General features: G+C 27.2%; 1 protein-coding gene across 3 annotated transcripts in view; it reads right to left on the bottom strand.

The window, feature by feature from the left end:
- Nucleotides 1-5,760: 5,760 nt before the first annotated feature.
- LOC136975904 (plexin-B-like) overlaps nucleotides 5,761-25,395 on the bottom strand; it is a 302,414-nt gene continuing 282,779 nt past the window's right edge. For all 3 annotated transcript variants that reach the window (XM_067271069.1, XM_067271070.1, XM_067271068.1), the window contains 5 exons: nucleotides 25,073-25,233; nucleotides 22,910-23,057; nucleotides 21,326-21,466; nucleotides 15,238-15,312; nucleotides 5,761-7,561 (listed from right to left, as the gene is read on the bottom strand). In XM_067271069.1, coding sequence (XP_067127170.1) covers nucleotides 7,454-7,561; nucleotides 15,238-15,312; nucleotides 21,326-21,466; nucleotides 22,910-23,057; nucleotides 25,073-25,233 — 633 coding nt within the window. In that variant the 3' untranslated portion in view covers nucleotides 5,761-7,453. The remainder of the gene's footprint in view (nucleotides 7,562-15,237; nucleotides 15,313-21,325; nucleotides 21,467-22,909; nucleotides 23,058-25,072; nucleotides 25,234-25,395) is intronic.

Genomic DNA, 25,395 nt, shown 5'->3' with positions numbered 1-25,395 from the left:
TAATCCCGAGTAATTTAGACGCCTCCGACACGCCTAAATATATTCCTAAATAATATAAATAAAAAAAAAGAACGGATTCGATTCACTGACTCGATACATTTTAAACGTATTAAAATGACTTGCAAATCTAATTTTGCATCCCGAGTTGATTTTATTTGTGCTCTGGTATATAAATCATTAGCATTATTTCGAGAAATTTGCCTTTCTTGATGACGCTTTTACTTAATACATCCCGAAAATGTCTTGAATGGCAATCTACATCAAATATTTTCTTTAGTAATTTGCTTATTTTATAGAGTCTACATAATGGACACGTGTAGACTTTTTCTTTTTGTATTTATATGTAATATACGTACGAAGAAATGAAATTTTATATATAATTTCTATAAAAGTACGATAGAAATTTCGTTTTATTTGCACCATATTCGCCGTTTATCATGCGTTTAAATTAATAATCATCCTATTAGCTCTATTGATGCGTAAAAAATAATTAAATTTGTAAAGCATAAAAATATATAAGCCTGTTATACGTTTATTTATACACTTTATACAAAACACTACAGAATTATACCTAAAGAATATATAGGCCTACTTAATGTATGGTTAAATGCAAGTTAACTTTTGTATTCCTGTACATCACAATAACATACGCAATATGCAGATTTATGAACAGTCAAAACGTAAATTTACTTCTAAATAGGAGACATAATATAGTTGTATACAGATTAAATTCCTTTGTAAATAATAATTTTGATATTTTTCTGTATAAGCTTAAAGATATATACGCGAATGTGAAATATAGTGTACAATATTACTGATATACTGTATTAAACGTAAGAATGGAAATTAGGCCAATTAATATCAATATCAATATTGTATTTGTGGATAATTTAAGACCTTTATTTACTCATATTTATGGAATAAAACATTCCTATTAGGTAAGCGGATCCTGAAATCTTTAGAGGGAGTGCAGAAAGGAAATGATATGCTTTGCAAAATTTATTATCTGAGGTATCCTACTTTACTTGGGTTAAAACTGTATCCTGCCCATTCTCCAAAATCCGTCCCTAGTATTAAGCTAATACATACGAAGAAATATAGGCGCTACCAATGAATATCAAATGTAAATCATAAGTTTTGTAGAAAATTTATAAACATCTAGATATATTTCTTTATACTTTATACTTTACACGAAAATAACGGAATCTCCGACGTAAATATTATGAATTTTTATATATTTTTTGCCGCTTATATACCAAAACATACGTTAGAGCTCTTAAATGTCAAAATGTAAATACCAGAGACTCACTAAATAGCGTATAGAAAGGAGCAAATCACCGGTTGATACGCTCTCTACACTATAAAAAATAAGTAATAAAATTTGTATACAGCTTATTTATTTATTTATTAAAACTCTTAAATCAAATTTAATTTAAAAAAAAAAAATATTTTTAAGTGCCGTTTTGCCAGCGGAAAATTATTAGTTATCTATTAAAAAAACAAGGAAGGAGGAAAAAAAAAAATGGCGATCTTAAATAAAGACTTCATCAAGAGAGTCAATGGAGATTAAGTTTATTACGAAGATAGTTTGCGAAAAGTAGAAAAGTAATTCCGAAAGAGAACTTTTTCATTAAATCTAAATTATTTATGGAGTTTTATTTTCGGTTGAATATTCATATCTGTATAATAAAACAGTCATTAAACAAAGCGAAAAGAAGATGAAACGAAGTGTGAACCGAGCAGTTGTTTGTAGTTCGGTATCGAAAGAGAAAATTGTTAAGAAGTCGTAGGAAGCCGTGATCGTTTTTGAAGGAGGCTTAAAGGAAAGCACCAAAGAAAATGACTTAATGATGGCTGCCAGATCAAATGACAATATCGTCTCAGTTTGCTGACTTTCTTCTCAAAAGTAAATGACTTTTTTCCACTCGATATTTTAAGGAGAAAAGTCAAACATTATATTAAAAAAAAAAAAAAAAAAAAGATAACAGGGAGAAACTATCTAAAGAAACTTTTTTGTTTATTATGAAACTCAAATACAAGATGAATGATGTACGGGAAATTATCGAAAGTGCAGACATTAGCCTTGAGTTCTTCGATGCGTATCTTTCGTGAATATTTTTTTTTTCCAAATTGTTTCTTCCCCTTCCCTCTCTCTCTCTCTTGGTGACCATTATGAAGTAAAAATGAATTCAGTGAAAATTAAATTGACTTTCACAGATAATGTTGTTTCACTTTTTTATTGAAATCACACGAATCCTTTAACAGAAAAGTTTTAATTTAAGAAACGATGGGTTAACTTTCCTTTCTAACTAATAAACATGGCGATCGTCGTCGAGATCGATCTACAATTTATAACGTTTGTTAAAAAAGAAATATTCAATTGAAATAAATGAATGATTAAATTTATATATTTTTCCTTCCACTTTTAAAAAATAGTTAAAATATCGAAGAAATCAGACAACACATCGAAGGAACACGAAAGTTTGGTCATCCATTTATCGATTATCGTTAAATCCTATAGAACTCCATTATGAGCTAGAACTCAATTTCTTCAATCCCGACTCAACTCGACCACTTTAACTCTTGTCAACCGAGTTAAAATCGGAAATGAGCCATCTGTACCGAATATTTTTTTAATCGTTACAAGAGCTAACTTCGAGTAATGGTGCCAGATATCCTACAATTTAAAATATATTACTTTCAATCTATTACTATCGTGTTATAAGCTTATTATGCTGTTAGACGACGACGAAATCGATTTAAACACTTCATCAAATATCTATATGTTATCAAAGAAATATAAATCCCCGATATTTACTAGAAATAGATTTAGTTTATATTACAGGAGAGTTATATTTCGGTACCTTTGGCGCAACCTCCAGCAATCCAGCCATCCACTTTATCCAGATGATAGCACGAGAGCTGTATAACTTTCGAGCGCTAGTTTAATAGGATCCGTCAATTTATTTACATAGTCCATGAGGGATCTGATGACAACTTGGAAAACTTATTTTTTACTGGTTCCTCACTATTCATATTTATTTATAAATATATATGTATATATATGGACCTACTTCGTTTATTAAAGATTTTAGAATTTTACATTCGAGTCTTCGCTTCAAAGTATTTTTTTCTTTTTCTTATAAAAAAAAATATTTTGAAAAATAATTTTTATCGTGAAATATTTCTAAATTTAAATTGAATTGCATCGGAATATCAAACTTATCCTAATCTTCATAAATTTAAAATTCAGATTTAAAAAGTATAATTTTGAATTTTAAATCAGTGCGTGTTTGTGTTTATATAAAAATTAATTTCTTTTAATTCTATTTATTTAAGTAAAAGTTTGTTTTTTAGTTTAATTAAATGTTTAAATCATTTCTAAATTGTGTTAAATGTGTACTTTTAATTGTTTAGTTACTCATTTGATTTTTTTTAACGTTTAAATTCTATTTTTTTACCTTTCGAGTATTGACTTGTCAACAACAAAAAAAAAGGCACTTAATTTAATTGAAAGTTAAATTTTATTGTGTTTATCAAGCCTTTATATAGCCCGCAACGGAATTGTTCGCTTAATATCAACGGGTAAAACAAATAATTATACATAAAATCATATCTTGGTAGGTCTACAGGCTAATTCGCTACTCGAATGTTAAATGTCAATAGGCTAAATCCATTTACTACTATAGTAACGTGTCGAAAATTGGAATGCCTTCGACACTGTACGCAATGAATAAACGTTACACTGTACTATATACGAAAACGAGGGGCTATAACTGTATTACTGGCAGATTAAATTAAACAACATATTCATATAGCGCCTGCCATGCGAGGTTTTAATAGATTTTATAATTACTGCTGTTAGTTTTGCTAAATAATTACGCAACGACTGGTTAAATAAGATACAAATTGCGAAATTATAGGGTTTTAGTTAAAGAGTTTTAAAGAAAATTTCTGCTTCGAAATGCATAAATAAGATGTCGTAATTAAGATAATTTTAATAAGATATTCGGATTATTATTTTAATCGTGTTCGATAATGATCGGTTGACGATTAAAGTAATAATAATTTCTCGTTATTTTTAACGTCGAAATCGTCGAGTACATTATCGAGTGATGTTAAAGGAGAGTTGTTTTGTAGAAAATCAATAATTTTGTTAAGAAAATGAAGGGCGTTCAATCAAATTAGTCGTTAACTTCGATTGGGACAAACTCTGACTAAGCGACTGGACATAGGGAGGAAAGAATTGATTAACATAAAGATTTGCATATTTATTATTCACAACTGTTCCTTCTCAGTCTTCCTTGTCTTGAAGATTACTTCCAAGAGTATATATTAGGAAGGCAATCGTAAACTGCCCTCCTATTATGTGTTATTCCAACTGAGTACATAAAATATTTTTGTGTATTTCTAACCCCAATCTCTGTTTACGAACTTGCACTTGTTTATTTCTATTTAGAAACAATATAAATTTTCCTATAAAAAGTACAGTTTTTGTAAAATATCTTAACATCTTTGCTTTTTTTTTTCATGTATGGAAATGATCAACTTTAAACAAATTTCTATTTTATAAATAAATATTTTCGTATTTTTAAAGGATCTTTATAGTAAACATTAGAGGATTGTATGCATCTTCTAATATTTGCTGGAAGTTTGGATGGACAAACTAAACTTTGTCTTCTTGCCATTGACGAGATTTATGAATCTAAGTTATTTGATTAATAAAACTAACGAAACGTTACAAATATACGCAAGGATATAATTTAATGTTAGAAAGACGAATATTTGTTTCGTATTGTAGATGATATCGTTAACAAAGGTTTAACAGAAACTTTGAAAAATCAATTGGAGTGCTTAGCATTACAAATATTTGACTGTCTGTAGACACGAATAATGCTTCAAATAGCTTTTGAAATTCCCCAAAAATTCAACTTTAGGGTCGACATTTACGGCTCTTTAAATATTCGGAATCTCTCTCGCTAACATTTCTACCAGAAACTGAAATCAAATAATTGTAATTTCTAGCATTTACGCCTTTATAAATTTATAGTTTTTAGAAATTTATTTGTAATTAATTCAATCCTTAAACAAGTTTTTAAAAATTTAGAAAAATAGCATTTTAAACAACTCTCTTTAATTTATATTTGCAGTTTACCAATTTAAAAGAACATATTTTATTCAAATATAGAATGAAATAATCCTTATTTAAGTTTTGAATATGCACAATGTTTAAATACTTGTTTTGCTGTTATTTAAATAATGTAAAGTAGGTGTGGATATGATGCGACTTGAGGGAATTGGCCCTTGTATCAATAAACTCTAGATATTTTGAAATATCTAAAGTCTACCTAAAAAATCATTTCAGAATTAAATACATTATTTTAGTCAATACTTTACTTTCATATAAACTAAAATTAAATTATTTAATCATCATTAATGTCCACCCAAATATTAGTCAATAGGATCTGCAAAATGCAGATATTTTTATAAATATTTATGTAGAATAATAGTGTAAAAGATACCAATATTAAAATAGAAAAAAAAAACGAATGTAGTGCTTTACTGTTTAGTATATAACATGGAGATGTCACCAGTAATCATATTAAAATAATAAAAAATAATTATTAATGAATAAATTATGATCTTTATTATAAATAAATAAGGTTATATTGATGTAGATGTACGTCACAATAAATTTTCATTTTTTTTTCTGATTAAAGAAAAATCACATTTTAAAAAGTACTAGACAGAGTCATAAAATGTTTCTTCAATAAAATTTATTGGCATCATTTCATGTTATGGAGGACGTAGAAACATTCGGCATATAAAAAATACTCTTCAACCTTGGCAGCTCTACTGCCAAGACCTTCCAGAAATGAAGCACACCTTTATATACCAGCAAACATTGTCAGTATTGACATGTTTTGCACAGTAACCAACATATCTTCCACCTGAAAAATTATGGATACCAACAATTGTCAACTATCTACTAATTAAGTGATTGATGGACAGTGGAAGTGCTGCCTCTCTTTTTTTAAATTTTCTTTTATTTTAGCATTTTGTATTGGCTCAATAAGATAAGATCACCCTGTATGTAAAGAGCCAAAATTGAGGCTAGTGCAGCAAGCTATACTGCATAGATAGAACTTAAATTTTGGCCTCCCAATTTTATTTATTTTTGTGCAAACAGTTGAGGTTCTATATGGCTGGATATTATCATCCTAAGTGATATTTTTCATTCATCACTTAAATAATTTAGAAAAATTCATACTTATTATACAAGAAAGGAAAGAACGTTCCTTATTTTTAAATTTGCTATTCAATTTTGATGCGTAATACCTAAAAGTGCCTAATTTTAATTTTTGTACACATCATACCAACACTTGCAAACAATGATCTCTTGCTGTACAATTTCCTGCTAATGTCACAACAATGTACATTTCTGTCTATTTACTAACACTGTTAATTCCGAAATTTGATTTACCGTGATATTCCAACGTATTTTCTTTTTATTTAATTGTTTAATTGTCCAAATATTACTTTAAAAATTCTGGAATTATAGAAATGGAAGTTTGTTTTAGTTATAAAGACTTTTGAAAATTTATAAAAGTAACAATATGACATAACATGAAATATTACGTATGACTGGAACTTAATGTGATGAGTATAAAAACTCTTTAAGGCTATTAAAAAACTGCCTTAAATATTAAATTTTCAAACAAATCAATTTTTTTAAGATTACTGTCTATAAATACCATTACGATCTTAATATATATAATGATTCCTTTGCACAGAAGCCAAGGCTATTTAGAAGCTTATAGCAGGAAGATTTTCTGCTTATGTAAGTACATTAAATACAAGAAGTATGACAATATGATCTAGTTTGTGATAAAATGAAAGATATTCACAAGCAATTGGAAAAAGTTTCAGTGCATAGTGTTGCAGCATCATCACATCAAGTAATGCCATTATGTTGATTTAAGTCTGAAGATGTAAGGGTGCTACTTTTAAAGTCACCCTTTGCTATACAATTCAGTTTTTGTGAAAATGATTGAAAATAAATGTTCACAAGAGAGAATGTATGATTGATCCATTGCACATATATTACATGGTTTCTGTAGCAAGAAACTTCCAGATGTGGATTGTTATTGTTTCTCTTCCTGTTAAATACAAAGGATCAGCAAGCAGGCAAGGAAAGAAACTATGCTCCTGTATTGATAGTGGCAGGATTTGCATGGCCTGTTCGTATATGGAATTGTAGAGTATTCTCTTCTTGGCACTCTACCACAGGATGTGGTATTTTAATGAGATTTTTGGGCACTTAAAATAACACGCACAGCTCGCCGAAACCCGACCGGCCAGACACGGTGATGCTGGATCCTTAAGTATGCTGTTCCAGACATGATTAGATTTGGAGCACTTGCATGATAGAGTCTGATGCAGACAGTAAAAATCAGCATATTGCTGTGTCTTCACCATTTAATATACAGGCAACATTATCCAATTTTTGAGCAAGATGTATTCTTTGACAGCTTGGATCATCATCTAAGGCTTCTAAAATCTAAAATTATATAAAAATATATTAATTAAATCAAAATTAATCAAATACTGAAAGTTCAAATAAAATAATATTAAAATATATCATTACAAATTAATATATATATATATATATATAAACCAATACAATTAAGTTCAGACGGAGTAAGTGCATCTATGGAGTAACTGCATTTTTCCACAATATCTCATCAGCTAATTAAAATTAAGCTGATACCCCATGTATGGTACAGTGATGTGTAATGTGTAAGTACAGGTATTGATAGTATTTGAGCAGGTTTCACAATGAATGGCTGCTTCCATGGTTGCAATATGGTTTAAAAAATTAGCTCTTTTCATTTGCTAGGGTGCAAGTACAGTAATTTTTGCATTTAAAATGTAGTATTTGTGAAGTGTTTTGTCCATGTGCTTTGTCATGACAAGCTAGGATACATTTACCTGGTGAAAGTTTGATCATGTCAGTGGAGTAAATGCATCCCTTTGTGTTCTAAACATAGAATTCCATGATAACAACACAAAAATAAAGAAAAGCCAAACTTGCTCAAAGACTAGTCTAAAAAATATATTGTAACTTCTGAAGCAGTTTAGATTCCAAAGGACACTTATCTCTTAATGATGATGCAGCAGAAGAAAGTGCCACAACAGCAGTTGATTTTGTCATTGTAAAGTTTCCAACAAAATCAAGTGTCTGACATGATGTTGGAAAAATTATTAGTATTGACTTTGATGAATACAAAGTAAAGTTTATGTGCCTTGTCAAGAAAAAAACTAGAGGAAAGACTTATGTTTTATGGTGTTCATACTTGGAAAATTATACAGGTATTCCTCTCCAAGACATTGCCACATCTCTTGGCAAAACATAACATGTTCGAAGACATGGTTTAATTATTTTTTGAACTTCAAACCTTATTATGTTAGAACTTAAAATCTTATAAGGTGCTTCAAAAGTAGTCTTAGACTGTCTTCTCAAGAAAAAGTTACTCTCAAGCAATTTCATCTTGTTTTGTAAGTAACTTATGTTTATATTGTAACTAGAGACCCAAATTACAACAATTAATACCAATTTTAAACTGTTGTCTTTTAGTATGCTACTGCTACTTCTTTTGCTATGGTCATACTTACAGTCTATATAGACAAAAGATTTGGCCAGCATTTAATTTTATTTGAATCTTTCTATTACAGTGGGGATGCACTTCCCCTCAGTAGTGGAAGGAAATGCACCTTCCAACATTATTTTTTAAAAACATTCTGGCTCAATAGATAATACTCACTTCAAACTTATGATATTCACAATCTATTGCTATAGAACCAGGTAAGTTATTCCAGCAATTGGTTTTTCAAATGAAATAAATTTTGCTTTGCCTCACTGGTCAAAGCTTTCAACTTTCAGAACTGTGGTTCACCAATTCTGAAATTCGACTTTCAACCAGTGAGGCAGAGTAAAATTTACACCATTCAATCTTAATAAAATTAATTTAAACTAATTTTACTAATAACTAATAATAATAAACTAATATAATTATAACAATATGTTTACGTTTTAATAATTACTATATATATATATATAAAACTTAATCTTTTTAAAAATTATATCTAATATTGTTGTGGAAGAAAAACAGTTTTTATATTTTTACAAATTATGCTGAAGTGAAATCTTAGATTCAATAAGAGTATATGATTAAAATAAAAATACTCCACTTTTTAAATATTTCAAAATATATCTTTAGTAATAAAATATATAAAATATTTAGAAATTTTTTCTCTTATGAATGAATATGAAAACTACACCAATTTAATAGAAATTAATTTTGTTTGAAACATTTTTGGTAATAGATTAAAAATGTTTGAAACAAAATTAACTCCTGATAAATTGGTATAATTTTAAAACACACTATATAGTCTTTCATGTTATGGATGAAAAAATAATTTTTTATTAAACTAAAAAGTCTACATAAAATCTCAGAAATGCAATTGATTATGTAGCTTTGTATAAAACTCTTTAAAGATTGTTCTAGTAATAATAAACATCATAATTTATCAAAATAAAATTGTTAAAAATCATCATTAGGATTAACTTTTAAAAAGTAATAACATTGTTTAAGATCTCTTTCTGAAAATAAATGGATTTGTATAAATTAATTTTTATTATTAAAATCAATTTTGCAAGAAATTTGTACTGAAGAAAAGTTTACCAACTATTTTATCAATTCAAATTTTTTCATCTTGTTGACAAATACATGAATACAGTCAAACTTCTCTATAATGGAACACCAAGAGACCAAACAACTCCACCGTAGTAGACAGGTTTCCGCTATATACAGTAGAGTACTTAGATTATCAGAGTAGCGACAATGGGTTGTCAAATTTTCTATTGGTTAGTTGTATCGCGTGATTAAAATCTGCCATGTTCTGAGAAAAAGTGGGCCTGGCTCTATATTTTGAATGGTAAGTGTGTTTTAAAGTCATTTATAAAGAAATCTAGAAATTCTTTTTGAACACATTTGACAACAGGTAGGCATGAATTTGCTATATCTTTATGTTTACGTTCATATTTACACTTTAATATAAAGCAACAAATGAAAAAAATTGATAGTTAGATCAGATATCTGCTTAAGGGATGTTATTAAAACGAAAAAATATATATAAACTGTTTGTATTTTACAAAAAGAAGTACAAAAATTAGCGTAAAGTGGCAAAATATAACCAAAATTTAATTTTCTACTAATTTCTCTGAAATTATCGCTCCTTAGAAAACAGTCCATCCATGAAGAATATGTATGTTTAAAGAACTTTTTGTGTTTAACTATACATAAATTGTTATATTTTGCATGTTTCTTTTGCTAGAATAACTTAAAAATTAGTGTTTGACCAAATGAAGCTATCTGTCTTGAGTACTGTAATAATTATGCTGTAGTTTTGTTCTAACATAATAAATTATATAGATGAAAGAGAAATAGTCACAAACCTTAAACATATAAAAATATTGCTATAGAAAAGTATTATTTATAATAAAATAAACATTTACATGTACTGTAGTACCTAAAAAATTAGTTTGTTATAGTGCTCAAAACAAATTTAATTCTATTACTTGTAAGACTTCTTTAATACATCCTGTACAATAACAATAAAAAGACACACTAGTACTTTAGACCTTATTGAAAGGTCATATACTTAGATTACAAATCAAAAGAAGTATGTCTGGATAGAGCAGGATGGAGAAAGTTGGTGAATGGATGAACGAATGTAGAAATTTCTCTTCTGTTGCCCACTGCTCATCCTGCATGGGATTATGAGTATGTAAATCAGTGGCATGCCATCATTGGAAGGTGTGGAAGCGCCGCTTCCCTTGATTTTATAAAATATAAATACATATTGCACGTTTATTTTCATATTTTAATGTACTTTGAATTAATTTAAATTAATATTTTATTATAACCGCATTATGTATCTTATTACAAATTTCTATACTACATGTGAAAAAAATAATAAGATTGCTATTGTATATTCGAATATCAGTGGCAAAATGGAAGCGCTGCTGTATTGTCAAAACTGGGTCAGCTTCCACAGTGAAAATAATTGAATGGTGTAAAGCAGCCAGATTATAGGCATTTGTGCATGCACTTTACAGAGCACCAACCTCAAGTGGTTTAGCTGGTGGAAGCTACACACCAAAATATCATATAATGCTTTCAACGATTCTATCCAGGACTGGTTCTGGGCTGTTAGCTGCCTGCCTGCTAGATATTTGGCTGCCCTCGCCCCATTATGTGAATCACGATTAGATTCATAACTTAACCCAACCGATAGGAGTTTACTGGTATATTTTTATGATAGTTCTGTATAGTTGACAGGAATTTTAAAAAATCCATTAAAATATTTGATATATTTATTCTGCTTTTATTCTGCTCTCCCATCTTATATCTGCTCTCCCATCTTATATTACTTATGGATTTCAATGTTAAACCAGTGATATTACAATTTAGTATGTCCTATCTATAAGGGGATGTAGAAAAAAACATTTAAAAATTTAACTGTTACTTTGGCAGCATCATTTACAACTAAATTTAATGAATGAGATGCACAAGGTACAAATTTAATAATTTATATTCATTAAATTTATGTTTTATGTATCTGTTGTCATAAAAATTTCTTTCACTTCTTTCCCAAGACTATATTCAGGTACAAAGTAACCGGTTTCAATTTATTTCTACTTAAGTAGTAGTTAAATAATTAAGAGATTAGGGAATTAGGGACGTAAATAAAACCCGGCTGAAAGAGCTGGAATTTAAGGCATATAAAAATTCATTATACAAATGATTCTTTTACATATTAGTACTTTTGTATTGTTATTCTGCTGAATGCATTAAAGATGTTTTAAAAGTTATTTTGAATCCAGTTTTAGAATATACCTTTTAATTTTATTATGCAGATATCATTTAAATAATGCCTGGATGTTCAGCTTTTGGTTGTTGTAATTCTTCTGCAAAAGGATATACTGTAAAATGTTTTCCAAGAAATCCTGTTCAGAGAAAAATTTGGGCTGAAAAAGTGTGCAGAGAAAATTGGAAACCTACAAATAATTCTTGTTTGTGTGAAGTTCATTTTGAACCACAAATGTGGGAAAAAGTGAGAGTTGATGGTGTAGCGCTTCGCAGCTATTGTATATATTTGTATATATATGTATATATTTTTTTTGTTCGTTTGTTTTATTTTATATTTTTGTTTTTCGTTTATGTCGTGTCGCGTGTATGTTTCTGTACGGTCATTTTCGTTTCCTTCCGTGTTACCACCATCTACATGCTGGCTGGACTCTCGTTGTGGTGATTGGCCCGTCGTGGGGTCACGTGGGGCGGAGTGACGTCAGCTAGCGGGAAGTTATAAAAACACATGTAACCCATGTAGAAGGGATTTTTTTTTTCTTTTTCTTCTTGTCCTGGGACGGCATCAGGAGGACTTTTTGTTGGTTGGAACCCCTGGAAGACGTGGCGAGCCGTTAGAGGAAGAAAGCGGAGGGAAGAGGACGAGCGCAGGATAGGCAAATTACGGCGCTAAAAGGGAATCGGCTTCCATCGAAGGAATTATATGAAATGAGAAAAGGATTACCATCTAACAACGAGGAGGACTAACTGTAATATCATCGTGGTTAACTATTTTTGTATTACAAGAGAAAGTTTGTATATTTAGTCATATTAATTGTCGGGTAAAATAGGGCCTCGCGTAGAGAGAAGGAAACTTAGGAGGGTGATAATCGGGTAGTATTAAGATTGTAACGCGATCGGATTTCGGGATATTGTCGTGTATCGACAATTAATCGTGTTTTTTTTTGTCTCCAATAAACCTTTGTTTGTTCAATTACTCGTTTTCACCGACTATTCATTTCCGTTTTTTTTTGGGGTGTTTTTCCCTTTCAAACCTGCAGACCACGTGCTTGTGGTGTTCTCAATGGGAAGAAGAAATTAAAGCATAATGCCATTCCAACTTTGTTTTCATTCACAAAACAAATTATTCACAGAAAACCACCAAAAAAAATATGGAACTGTTACAAATAAAAATGTATTGTTCATTTAATAAATTTTTATATTTTATCCACATATCCTTTTGATCTTGATATGCATTATTACTACAAACTTATGTAATTATTATACATATATAAAAAGTTTTATTAAATTACTTTTTTATCATACAATAATACAATATAGATACAAATATACTTTTTATTTGGTTGATTATTATATTAAAGTACTTCAATATAATAGCCTTGATGTTAAAAGTTTTATGTAGTGAAATAACACAAAGAAAAGAAACACATCTTTACTCCAGTGAGTGTAAGAACAAACTACTGTAACTTTATTTTATTTAAAGAAAAAAATGGACAGTTTTTACAGTATAAAGATGGGATGTTAGATAAAAACAATACAAAAAGACTATTAGTAATAAAACACTCAAAAGCTTTCCCAGGAGAGAGGTGAGGAGTTACATCAGGCCAACACCCAGCTTTACCTTTGCATGTTGCATAAGGACGCATACAGTACATTGCATATTCCAATATTAAATCCTGTCAAATTAGTAAATACTATAGTAGTTTTGACAAGCCAAATATCTATTTCATTAACTACTGACTGATTTCTTATGCTTGCTTTAAAATAACATTTGGAATCTCGATTTAGAAGTTTTTCGAATAAGTAAACAAAATCATTTTTTATTTAAAAATACTAATGCTAGAGAGTTAAAACTTATTGAGCCTGTAAGATTCATCCATTCATCATATTCTTGAATAAAAAAACAAATAAAATGCTTTATTAAACTGTAATAATCATCATTTCTTACAGTAAACCCATAGGTCACGTGATGACAGATGTCAGAACATGGCGGCGATGACTCGTGTGTCACTACTCTGATAATCTAGGTACTCTAATATACAGGTTACCTATTATAAGTATCCCTTGGTTAATGTGATTAATAAATTTCTCAATGTTACTTTGTATATGAAAATTGTATTAATCAAATACAGTGGTACCTCGGAACTCAACCGAACAATCACTACCTGCTAGAACAAATTTTCGGTTAATAACAAAGATTTTAATTTTAACTTTAATTTTTTTCATTTATCCGTAAAAAAGTTCTCTTAAGATAAAAATGAGTAACCAATTTAAAAATAAAATAAAACCTTTCAGCTGCCTACTTTCATCAGACAAAATTATACTCAATTCAGTTCGTTTTATTCATAAGTGAAAAAAAAAATCAAACTGCATGTGGAACACAATCATCAGTATGTTTTACAATCATTTCAAGTAGATGAAGTGTTTCAACAATATGTGTCTGTGACACACTAAGACTTGTTGCAAATTCACGAGTTGTTATTTGTCAATCTTTAACAATTTCTTCCCACAATTTCTCTTCAACAACTTTTGTGGGACCCGTACATTTTGTATCCTTTAGTTCAAAATTTCCCAAACGATACTTTCAAAACCATATTTGACACATTCGGAGTTTAGAAGCATCTTTCCCACACACAGTATGAGTATTTTTTACTGTTTGTATATCCTTCATGAAACTTAAAAAGCATTCATAATATGTCCAATGTGTATTTTATCTGCAGACATTTTGACTTGATTTTATTCAAACGAAATGTGATGTAAAAAACTTTAAAATAAATTTCAAAACAAAAAATGCAATCTCACATTGGGAATAATATGTTAAATTTCATAACTTATAATTACATCACATATTTATGTTAAGTAAAAACAGCTGTTAATAAAAATATGTAAAAACTTTCCATTCAAATCCGAATAAAATTACTGTAATACAGTAGTCATATTTTGCTATTCTGTATTGAGTGTGTATTTTTTGACTTTTTTATGATTTATACATGCTAGGCTTGTAAACTTCTTGTTAAATTTGTGTTAAATTGGATAAAGATTACTATTTTTCAATTATATGACCTGATTTTCCTTTCTGTTTCCACATTAGACAAATTCCACTATACACAGTTTAATTTACATTAATTTTTGCATAAAATTCAAGGAACTGCAGAAATTTTCCGTAAATGACAGGTTTTCGCTATGTACAGGTTCCGTTATAGACAGGTTTGACTGTATACATGAAAGTCTATATTTTTTAATTATAATATTTATATCTATAAAATCTTTAAAAAACAATAGTAAACTAAAATGAAAAACATACCTGTTCACTATACCTAGTTATATATATGTACAGTTCTTTTAATGCATTTAATGTATCCACTTCTCCTGTATGAGCCTATTGATAAAACATGACTTGTGTTAGAAAAAATTCTCAACTTTTTTTACCACATTTTCTGATTTATTTAAAGTTATTCACTTATTTATAATTTATTTTAATATTGATCAAATATAATATATTCACTGATTAAAATATTTTTTTGTAATAAATTTTTTAATAGTTTGATCCAAATTAATTTTATTTTCTAACATTTTAAAAATTATTATTTAATGATATTTATATTAAGTATCATATTAATAAGTCCAAATAATTTTATCCATAAAATAACTTAATTTTATAATAATATTATATATTCAATATCAGGAATTTTCGGAGAAATATAAAGTTTTGAATGTTGTTTTTATTAAATATATTCTTTTCTAATTATAATTTAAAAATTTTTCTTCTGAAAATTTTTATCAATTTTGAAATGAATCACTTTTTAGTGCTTCATAAATTAATGTTTAATTTTTATCATCAATATATTAATTAATATCATTAAAAAAACTTAAGATTTTAATAAAATACAAAACAATTTGTACCATACAGAAAATAATTTATACCATAAATCATTTTGTATTCAATAATAATAATTTCAAAAATATTCACTTTAATTTTTTTGGAAAAGTAATTTTACATTATAATAAAATTCTCAATATATCAAGAGAATTTTAAAGAATATAATAATCTTTATAGTAAATTCTCTAAAGATCATAGACTTATTTATCTGTCATTTTTATTGTCACATTTTATTTCTGGTTATTTTAACATAATTATAGAACAAGGTTTAAGTTATATAAGTGTCATTAAATACTTTCTATACCAGTGATTATTAAATAAAACAATAATTAAAAGTATTAATTAATCTGTTTGATTAATTATTTTAATTGCTTTGAATGTTATTTTAATCCTAATATATATTCTGAAAAGATATGGTTATGCTAAATGAAGTGGCTATGTATATGTTAGACAAATTTTATTTATTCGTATGTCATGTATTCTGTTTGATTTAACTAATCAAATTTTTATTCTCCAAAGATTTGAACATTTATATTACATTTCACATTACAGACATATACTAATTATTTCTAAAAATAATTGGTGTATGCCTAGAGATAAAAGACAAAGCATTCTATATACTGATGATCAGTTGAAGCCTAATCATAGAATGACTCACAGACAGCCAGTATAACACATTAATTAAAATTGCTAATAATATGACAATTTCCACATCAATAACTGAATAGAAATACATGGCAGAAATACAGCACAAGACTTGAAGTTGAAGGAAAAAATAATAAAACAGATATAGATTTAATTACTTGGTGACTTTCATATAAAAAAAAAAAAAATATATGACAGATAAAATACAGAAATATAGTAGAGTCAAATAAAATATCAATTTGGGAAACAAATGTCTGTTTCAAACTAAATTAAATTTACATAATATTATGTCTCAAGCTGTTCTCTCATATAGTAGCAAGACTTGAGTCCTAAACAACAGAAATTCCCAAAAGTAGTAACCACTCACACACACACTTTCTGAGATCTCAATTAGACCTGTCCAAATTACTCTTGCAAATGAAAAATAGATATCAGCCAAATTAGGGAAATAATATAGTGGACAATATTAAAACCTGTCAGAAAAAATAGATAGACCATATTTTGAAAATGGATGAGTACTGGCTTCCCAATTAATATTATGTGGTCTGAAGACCATGTGTTCTGTTGCCTAACCGGTTCGTAACCAACCCCTTGGGTGGTTCACAATGTAAAGGAGGGACAGGCCCTCATAGCATAAAAGCTTCATGTTGTAAAAGTTAATGGGAGAAGGGGAGATATGTGGTCCAGGGATCACGTGTTCTATTGCGTGATCCTTGGGCGGGCTGCAGGGTAAAGAAAGGATGGGCCGCGTTTTTGGAAGAAAAAAAAAGAGAGAGAGAGAGGGAGATCACGCATGCTCAATGGAAGAAGAAAAAATTTTTTTCAGAAGAAAGAATGGAGAGAGGACGTGTAGACGATAGAGTCACAAGATTGTTTTTTTTTTTGTGTATGTTGTTTCTTTTGTTTTAGTGTCTGTTATAGTGAAGGGACAGAGTAGTGATTGGAAGGACTAAAATAAACTTTAAGTTCCTTGCATTGGAGTCATAGAGCGTGTGATTTATTTCTTTGAAGTTTCTTTTTGTTTTGTTTCTGCACGAGGAATACTCTAAAGATCGAGTACTTCCCCACAATTAGAATACCAATCAAATGAAAAGAAGAAATGAAAAACTCAAAAACATCTTGAACTGCAGTAGAACAGCTCTAAGACTTAAACTGTAAGTTATATTAGTAATGTAGCATTGATGTTTTATTTTAATCAGATCAAACTTTTTACTTAGACAAAATATTGAATTTATTAAAAAAATTAAATGACAAATTATTGTGAAATATGTAGTTAATAAATATTCTGATTTTAATATAAATGAATAATTAACAATTTGCTAAATTATACTAGATTGCTATTAATTGTTTATCAGATAGTTAAGTGATTAGAATAATTATATTATACTAATTATTCTCAATATACTATATTATCACTGAAACATAGTCTATAGTGCTGTAGCATTCCAATCATATAATAGCCTTTTAGGAAGTCTAGTAATAATTCAAGCAATTTTTAACATTTTATTTTGAATAGAAAATATGATTAATCAGATATGCAACAGTCATACATATAATACTTTTCTTCTACAATGAAATTTATTTAGATTCTAAATAAATAATAAATACAATAAAAATCTTCCTATTATTTTCATAACATAACATTAATGTTAAAAAGTGTATCAAATATTGTAAGTTTAGTACCATTGTGTGATCATTATACAATTAAAAAAGTGTGACTTACCAATAATAAAGAAAATAGTAAATTCATATTTTTATTTTATTCACTGTATTGTTTACGTATATTCATTGTGTATGTTAAGATTATAACAGCATTAAAATTATTTAATGAATTTATTAATTTTACATCTAAAAGCAAATATATTTGCTCTGACTAAAAACTTTGCTAAATTTAGGTTTCTCTAATACTAGAGAAACATAAATTTAGCAAAGTTTTTAGGAAGACACTTTCTGCAATTAAGCTTTGTATTAAAAACATTAAAGTGTTTGTATATTTTAGCTAAAAAATAACTCTCTTCAGGAAAAGTTCAAATTTACTACTTATTACTATCAAAATGGATTTAATGCACATAGTCTTTCAAAAAGAAGTCATATAAAAAATGTTTGAGCCTTGTTCTCCAGCCACTTTGTCTTCTCTTATTAAAAAGTTTGAGAAAACAGGAAGTGTTAAAGATGCTAAATACTCTGGAAGACCTAAAACTAAAAAAAATATTGTACTAGAAACTGCTAAGGAGGTTATATCAACTACCTAAATCAAGTATTTTAAAAATTATGAGGTATGCATCATACCTTCATTTTTACAAAAGTAAATGCCTTTAACAATTGATACCATGTGATTACAGAAACAGAGATGATTATGCAAACTATTTGCTTTTCAAAATTGAATGATCATTATGGCTGGCTTAGCACCATTCTTTGGTCTGGCAAAGCACATTTTTAACTCCATGGTTAATATCCATGGTTATTTAGGCACCTGAAAATCTGCATGCTATTGATGTGCAATCTTTTCAAAATGGAAACCTGACATTATGGTATGAATCCCAATTTCTCTTTTTCCTTATTTCTTCAAAAAAAAAAAAAAAGTGAAATAATGGATCGCTTAAAATGGTAACAATTACAAAGACGTGCAAAGTTGAAAAATTCTTTGATACCAGAACTTAATGAAAGGAAAATCATTAAACATTTCACTTTCCAACATGACCTTATATCTAATGGCCTGAAAATAAAAAGGCCTCCATGTAGCCTGTATTTAAACTCTTGAAAATACCGGTAATGGAGTTATCTCAAAGGATAGGTTTATAAAGTATGGTGCATAAGTTCTTAGTTGGTTTGAGGAATTGAATTAAAAGATAACTTATTAAACATCAGTTCTAATCAATCAAAATGTGTTGTTTATAATTTTACATTCTACATTGGACCTATCCTTCAGAAAGATGGATACATTGAACATATATTATGATTCAGGTGTAGATATTAGAAGCATTTGATCCAAATTCATTTTTGCTGCATATTTTATGTGACCAGTAATTAAATAAAAATAATTTTAAAACTTTTAAGAATTTTGTGTTAACTTATTTTATGATTATCATGTATATTAATATATTGACATTGAACTGTTATAATTCATGTAAGACAAGTCAATAAAGAAAGATTAATTTTGTCTTTTTTCCTACTTGGCAAAAGTGTTGCATGATAAAGCTCATTTCTTTTATTTCTTTCTTTGTAGTGATGCAAAATTGTCTTCAGTTTGTATTTAACATTATTTGTAACATACATTTTATTTATTTATGTATTTTTTCTATAAATATTCTATAAATCAAATAAGTTATAGACCATGTTGATATCTTCATTAAAAAAATAAAAAATATAATAATAAATAAGAAAATTAATTAATAGCAATAAAACACAATAATTATTATTACTTAACAAAGAAGGCAAATGGAATGCAGTCAGATTCAATAACGTCTGGCTTGGATTATGAACAATAAAAAAATTAAATCAACAATTTAACATTTGGAGCAAATAGAACAGACATAATCAGAGATATTCAAAGAAACAAAGTTGAATAATAAAGTTACCAAATATTTAAAACTGGATCATCAAGCTAGCTTTTGCCTAGACATTGACATAAAAACTGATTAATCTGGACTAAATGCTCATGACTGAGCTGTTATCTTCTGTTAATATTAATAATTGCATTAATTTAGAATGATTAATATATAGAATGTGTGGATTCAAGCCCTTCCAGACTGACATTTTCTTTCAAATCAATAAAGTTGATTTAAAAAATAGAAGTTAAAAATAAAGTGATAAAATCCAACTTTATATATTTAATAATCTTTGTAAATTTAGATTCATTGGTTGTAATTTTATATAAAATAATATATGATATTTTTTCTTAAAAAATCAATTTTACCTGAGCTAAATTAAGACATACAGAACTGTATTGAAGCTTATTAGAATTAACAAAATGTTGCATGGTAAGATTTGGAAAAAACTTTTTAAATCTCTCAAAACCCAATATTTTGAGGAAATGTCAGAGGATTATAAAGCATTTGTTATAGCTTTAAATGCTCTGCTAAATAAAATAATTTTACATGTAAAGTGATTATATAATATACTTATTAACATGAAAAAATAAATTTCAAATAATATAGAACTTAGAAACATAGCCTTTAGAAAACATACAAGGAAAATTATTCAGTAATTTCAGAACTAAAAATAAATGAATAAAAAGAAAGAAAATAAGTATTAGTCAATGAAATCAATATCACAACAAAATGAAAAGTAAAATCATTCTTGAACATCACCAATATAAAAGAGGTAGAGTTCAAAAAGAAAAACACAAGACATAGGATAACTCTGTTACTAAATAAATATAAATGAGGAATGCTAAATTTTCAAAAAATACCAAATAATTTTATTGAACACAACACAAAATGTTAGAAAACAGTAATGATGAATATTTAGAGTATACTGCATTAATTACCAGAATATACCACTTTAAATTAATATTTACATTCATAAAATCAAATAAACAATTCTATTTTGTATTCTCTTTGGTGTAGCCTAATGATTACTGTATGAACAGCCAAAAACATTTGGAAAGTAAAGGATACTGGTGATAAAAGTGTATTTGGAGTGTTTTGTACAAATCTTGTAAACCTGTTTATAATAGTATTCTTATTCTATATTTAACAATGTTTATATGTTTATATTATTCTTTACAAATTTAATTTTATATATAATACTTTAAAATTTCTTTTATATAAACATCTTTACTTGGCAAATTTACTAATCAAGTTGTTTTAAAAACAAATTGAAGTAAATTATAATATACAATATTCAGTAATTTTAATATTCTTACCAATGACAATTGTTGTAAAGCAACAGACATTTCTTGATCTGTTACAGCTGGCATAGCAGCAATATCTTGATAAAACCTTGACACCATTTTTCTATAAGTAGGAATATCTCTTGCAAATAGTAATTTATTTGATGGTGAATCCTGAAATAAAGATAAATATATTAGGACGTTTGGATTTAAATTTAAAAATAATATAATATTAAACGTAATGAGCATTTCTTTGGTATGCAATTGAACTTAGTAATAAACATAATAAAATTATTTATTAGTTCATTAAATATTCTAAGCTGTACATAGTAATATTATTTGTTGTGATCATGCTTATATTTTTCATGTTTTTAGAAAATTTTTACAATTAAATATCCAATGCAAGAGAAATTTTTAAACGATTTTCATATATATAAGCATTTCATATGGGCAAAGAAATGCTTATAAAAAAAGTTGACTCTACTAATGTTGATTGAGCTGACAGTTAAAATGGAATGTAGAAGACTTCTAAATATTTTTGTGTTAGTTTTCATTTTTATATTTTTTTTAAATATAGAAATTATTATAATTTTAATACTTCTATATCATAATATAATACAAGAAATTTACTAATGGTGAATAAACTATATATCATTTTAAAAATTGGATTTTTTGTATTGATCTATATGATATATTATCAAATTTTCAAAAATCAATGTATTGTAATATAATATTTGATTCAATTGAAATTCTTCTTTTAGAATAATATTGAAACAAGATATCATTTACATTCTTGAGATGCTCTAGTATTTTTGTAATTGCTAGGATATTGTTATAAGTTATGGATTTTGCATTAAATGAGATTTTTGCATGTTGTATCAAACATATAACTGATTACCATTATGAAAATTTTTAGATTCTACATTTTAGGCAAATTTTAGCAAAAGCTTTTAAGTAAGAAATAGCATAAGTATTGATTAAAAAAAAAAAAAAAAGGCAAAATAAGTGGATGCATTATAAAATTTATAAAATATACAGTGTATTCTGCAAAATATTAACATATATATTCAAATATTTTACAGTTTGTCTTCAAACACCTAGATTTTTGAATTACTTGAATAGTCTTCAATTATATATATGATTTTCTATTAATGCTATTTTCTATTTTCCTTTAAAATAAGATATTTTTCTCTGTGACTACATTACAGAAGATTATTGTAAAAAATTATTATTGTTGTTAAAGATTTCTAATTTTATTTAGACAGACATTTAATAAAAAAACTTCTGTAAATAATTTTTTGTTTTTTGCTATATATATTGGATTTTGAATAAGAAACATATGCTATGTTATTCATTTTTGTAAGTGATGAAAGATTTATTTAATTTTTTCATTCTCAAGATTATTTAGTTTATCAAAATTAATGAAATATTTTTAATATGTTTTTAAAAATAATTCTAATGTTTTTGTAAAGAATGAAAGATTATGATGGTTCAATCTATTATAAATACTTCCATTTCAATCTTCTTAATAAATTGCAATATTTGTATAAATTTCATTAATTAAATCTTATTAACATTAAATATATATATATTTTAAATCTGAATTGATAATCTCACCTTGCCCAGGCGATGTTCACTAGTAGAACAGGAGTCCATAAACGTCTGAGCAATTACCGAAAGACAAGAATCAACTGTTGGTGTTTTTTCGATGTCAAATATGAAGTCAGGATTTTTTACAAGATTTACCCAAAACCTCAAAGGTAAACTATAAAAATTTCAAAATAAATAAATTATAATAAAATATTTTTTTTATTATTGATACTGGTTATTGAATAAGGAATATGAGATAGGACAAAATGAACCAAACTTCTGGCACAACTTTTTTTTTTCACTACAGATTAACTCTTAGATTATACCAAAGTAAGTTTCTGCTGCTCTACACTTCTGTCAGTATCCAAAACATTTGTCAAAGCCATTTTTTGTAATATCTTTAAGAGCTTTCATCACTGTGGTTTCCACCTGTACTATTGGAACTGTTTTGTCATAAAGCTTTTGTCAGACCTTTTTTGTTCGGACTTGACAAAGCATATTGAAAATTTCTGCAATTTTAAGAAATTTCGCACAAACTTTGATGTTTGATCTCCGCTCAAGACATATAATTTCTTATTGTCAACTTTTTCTAATATTGTTATAAAAATCAGTCCTAGTTGCTGCTCATGAATACAAGTGATACAAGGAAATACAAGAAACTTAAGAATCTGATGCCTCCTGTCTCTCACAATCATATGTAACACAAAACTCCAAAAGTTTGGTTAAGTTTTGACTCTCCCTCATATTAGTAATGAATAAATTATATAAAGTATGATAATGGTAATCCATTCAAATCAATTATTAATGTTTTTTAATAAATATCAATAAAGTATTCTAAATTTTATAAGATATTCTAATTTCTAATATTTAATCAATAAAACCTTGCATTACTACATTGAAATTTACAATATCTTATTTATAATCAGACAAGATGCATTTTAGAATGACATGAAGCATGTCACTCCAAAATGCATCTTGTCCACTTTACTGAATACTGAAAATTAAGTGAGTCTTTTAAACCTTTAAACTATGCAAAAGTAACATTGATTTATAAACCATATAGAAAACTATAAGCATGTTTTTGAATAATAAAAACATTTTATTATTATAGTTCTTTAAACTAGTAATCGAAAAGTACAGATGGTACAAAAATTTTAAAAAAATTGATAAGTAAACCATTTTCTGTAAAACTTTGTGCATAGACCTATACTCAGGATAATCCTGAGATTATTTTCTATTTTCAAAATCGTTTGAACAGCAAATAGTTCACATCAAGTATTTCACATGAATAAGAAGTTTTTGCCTAGAGGCCAGTGGGTACAAAGTGAACCATAAAGTTTGGACACATTAGGCTAATGTTACAGGAGAAAGTGATCAGTAAAAGCTAGTCAAATGGTAATTTGATGGTTAGCCTGTTTTTTGAGCAAAACATATCCAGTATGTTTTGCTCAAAAAACAGGCTAACCTTCAAAACAGGCTAACTTTTTGGAGCAAAACATATCCAGTATGTTTTGCTAAAAAAAAAAAAAAAAAAAAAAACAGCACAAATCTATTATAAGTTTATTATAAATACATATTCTTTTTCTTTATATACATTTTTATGTGTATTTTTATATAAGTACATTGACTTTACTTAATATATCATTTTTCTGAGTGAAGCTGGGTGCCTCAGCTGTTATGTTATAAAAATGGTTAATAATGAAGGAGATAAGGTAGTGGTCATCTATTGATATTTCATCACCTTCATTTTCTTGAATATAATCTCCATTATGTGAATTTTTTCATCAGGATGAAATGGTTGCTTTTATTGGATCTAGTGAGCACTATGTTTATGTCATTAAGCCAGTTATAAATTTGTTTTATAAAATTTTAGTTTTTGTAAAAAACATAAATTTTAGCAAATTGAATTATATACAAAATTTATTATGCTTTATTTCATATTATAAAATAACTTGAAATTATTGAGATTTTTATTTGTTAGAAATATTTGTAAAAGTCTCATTAATTTAAATAATTTTTTATTAAATATCAAAGAATATATCACATTCATATTTTTTTTTCATTATGATTATATATCATAATTATATTTCTATTATGATTAAATATTTCAAATTCAGTTTAATATTGAAACAATTTTTTTTTACAAATGTATATTTATAAATTATATTAAAGAAATATGCATAAAACTACCTGTTGCTCTTCCACGCATGTATAACTTCAGGATCAGTTATTCCATGCCTGGCAGCTGCTTCATCTAGCAGATCAAATAACCATTTTATAGCAGGTGGTAAGGCTTCATTGGCTGTTAAAATAGTTGTGAGAAAATCATCCACAAACTTCTGAATTGTACCCTAAAAAATTTAGTTTATAATTATAGTATTCAATAAATAAGATTAATATATATCATGAAAAATTATATGCAAGTTTTATTTTATTTGTAGATTATAATAATGCATATCTAATATTAAATAAAGAAAAAAGAAAAAAAGAAGAAAAAGAGGAGGAAGAAGAAG

Source organism: Centruroides vittatus, unplaced genomic scaffold (assembly GCF_030686945.1).
Source record: "Centruroides vittatus isolate TY-2023 unplaced genomic scaffold, ASM3068694v2 contig_391, whole genome shotgun sequence".
NCBI lineage: Eukaryota > Metazoa > Arthropoda > Arachnida > Scorpiones > Buthidae > Centruroides > Centruroides vittatus.
This window is presented reverse-complemented; position numbering and strand designations above follow the sequence as displayed.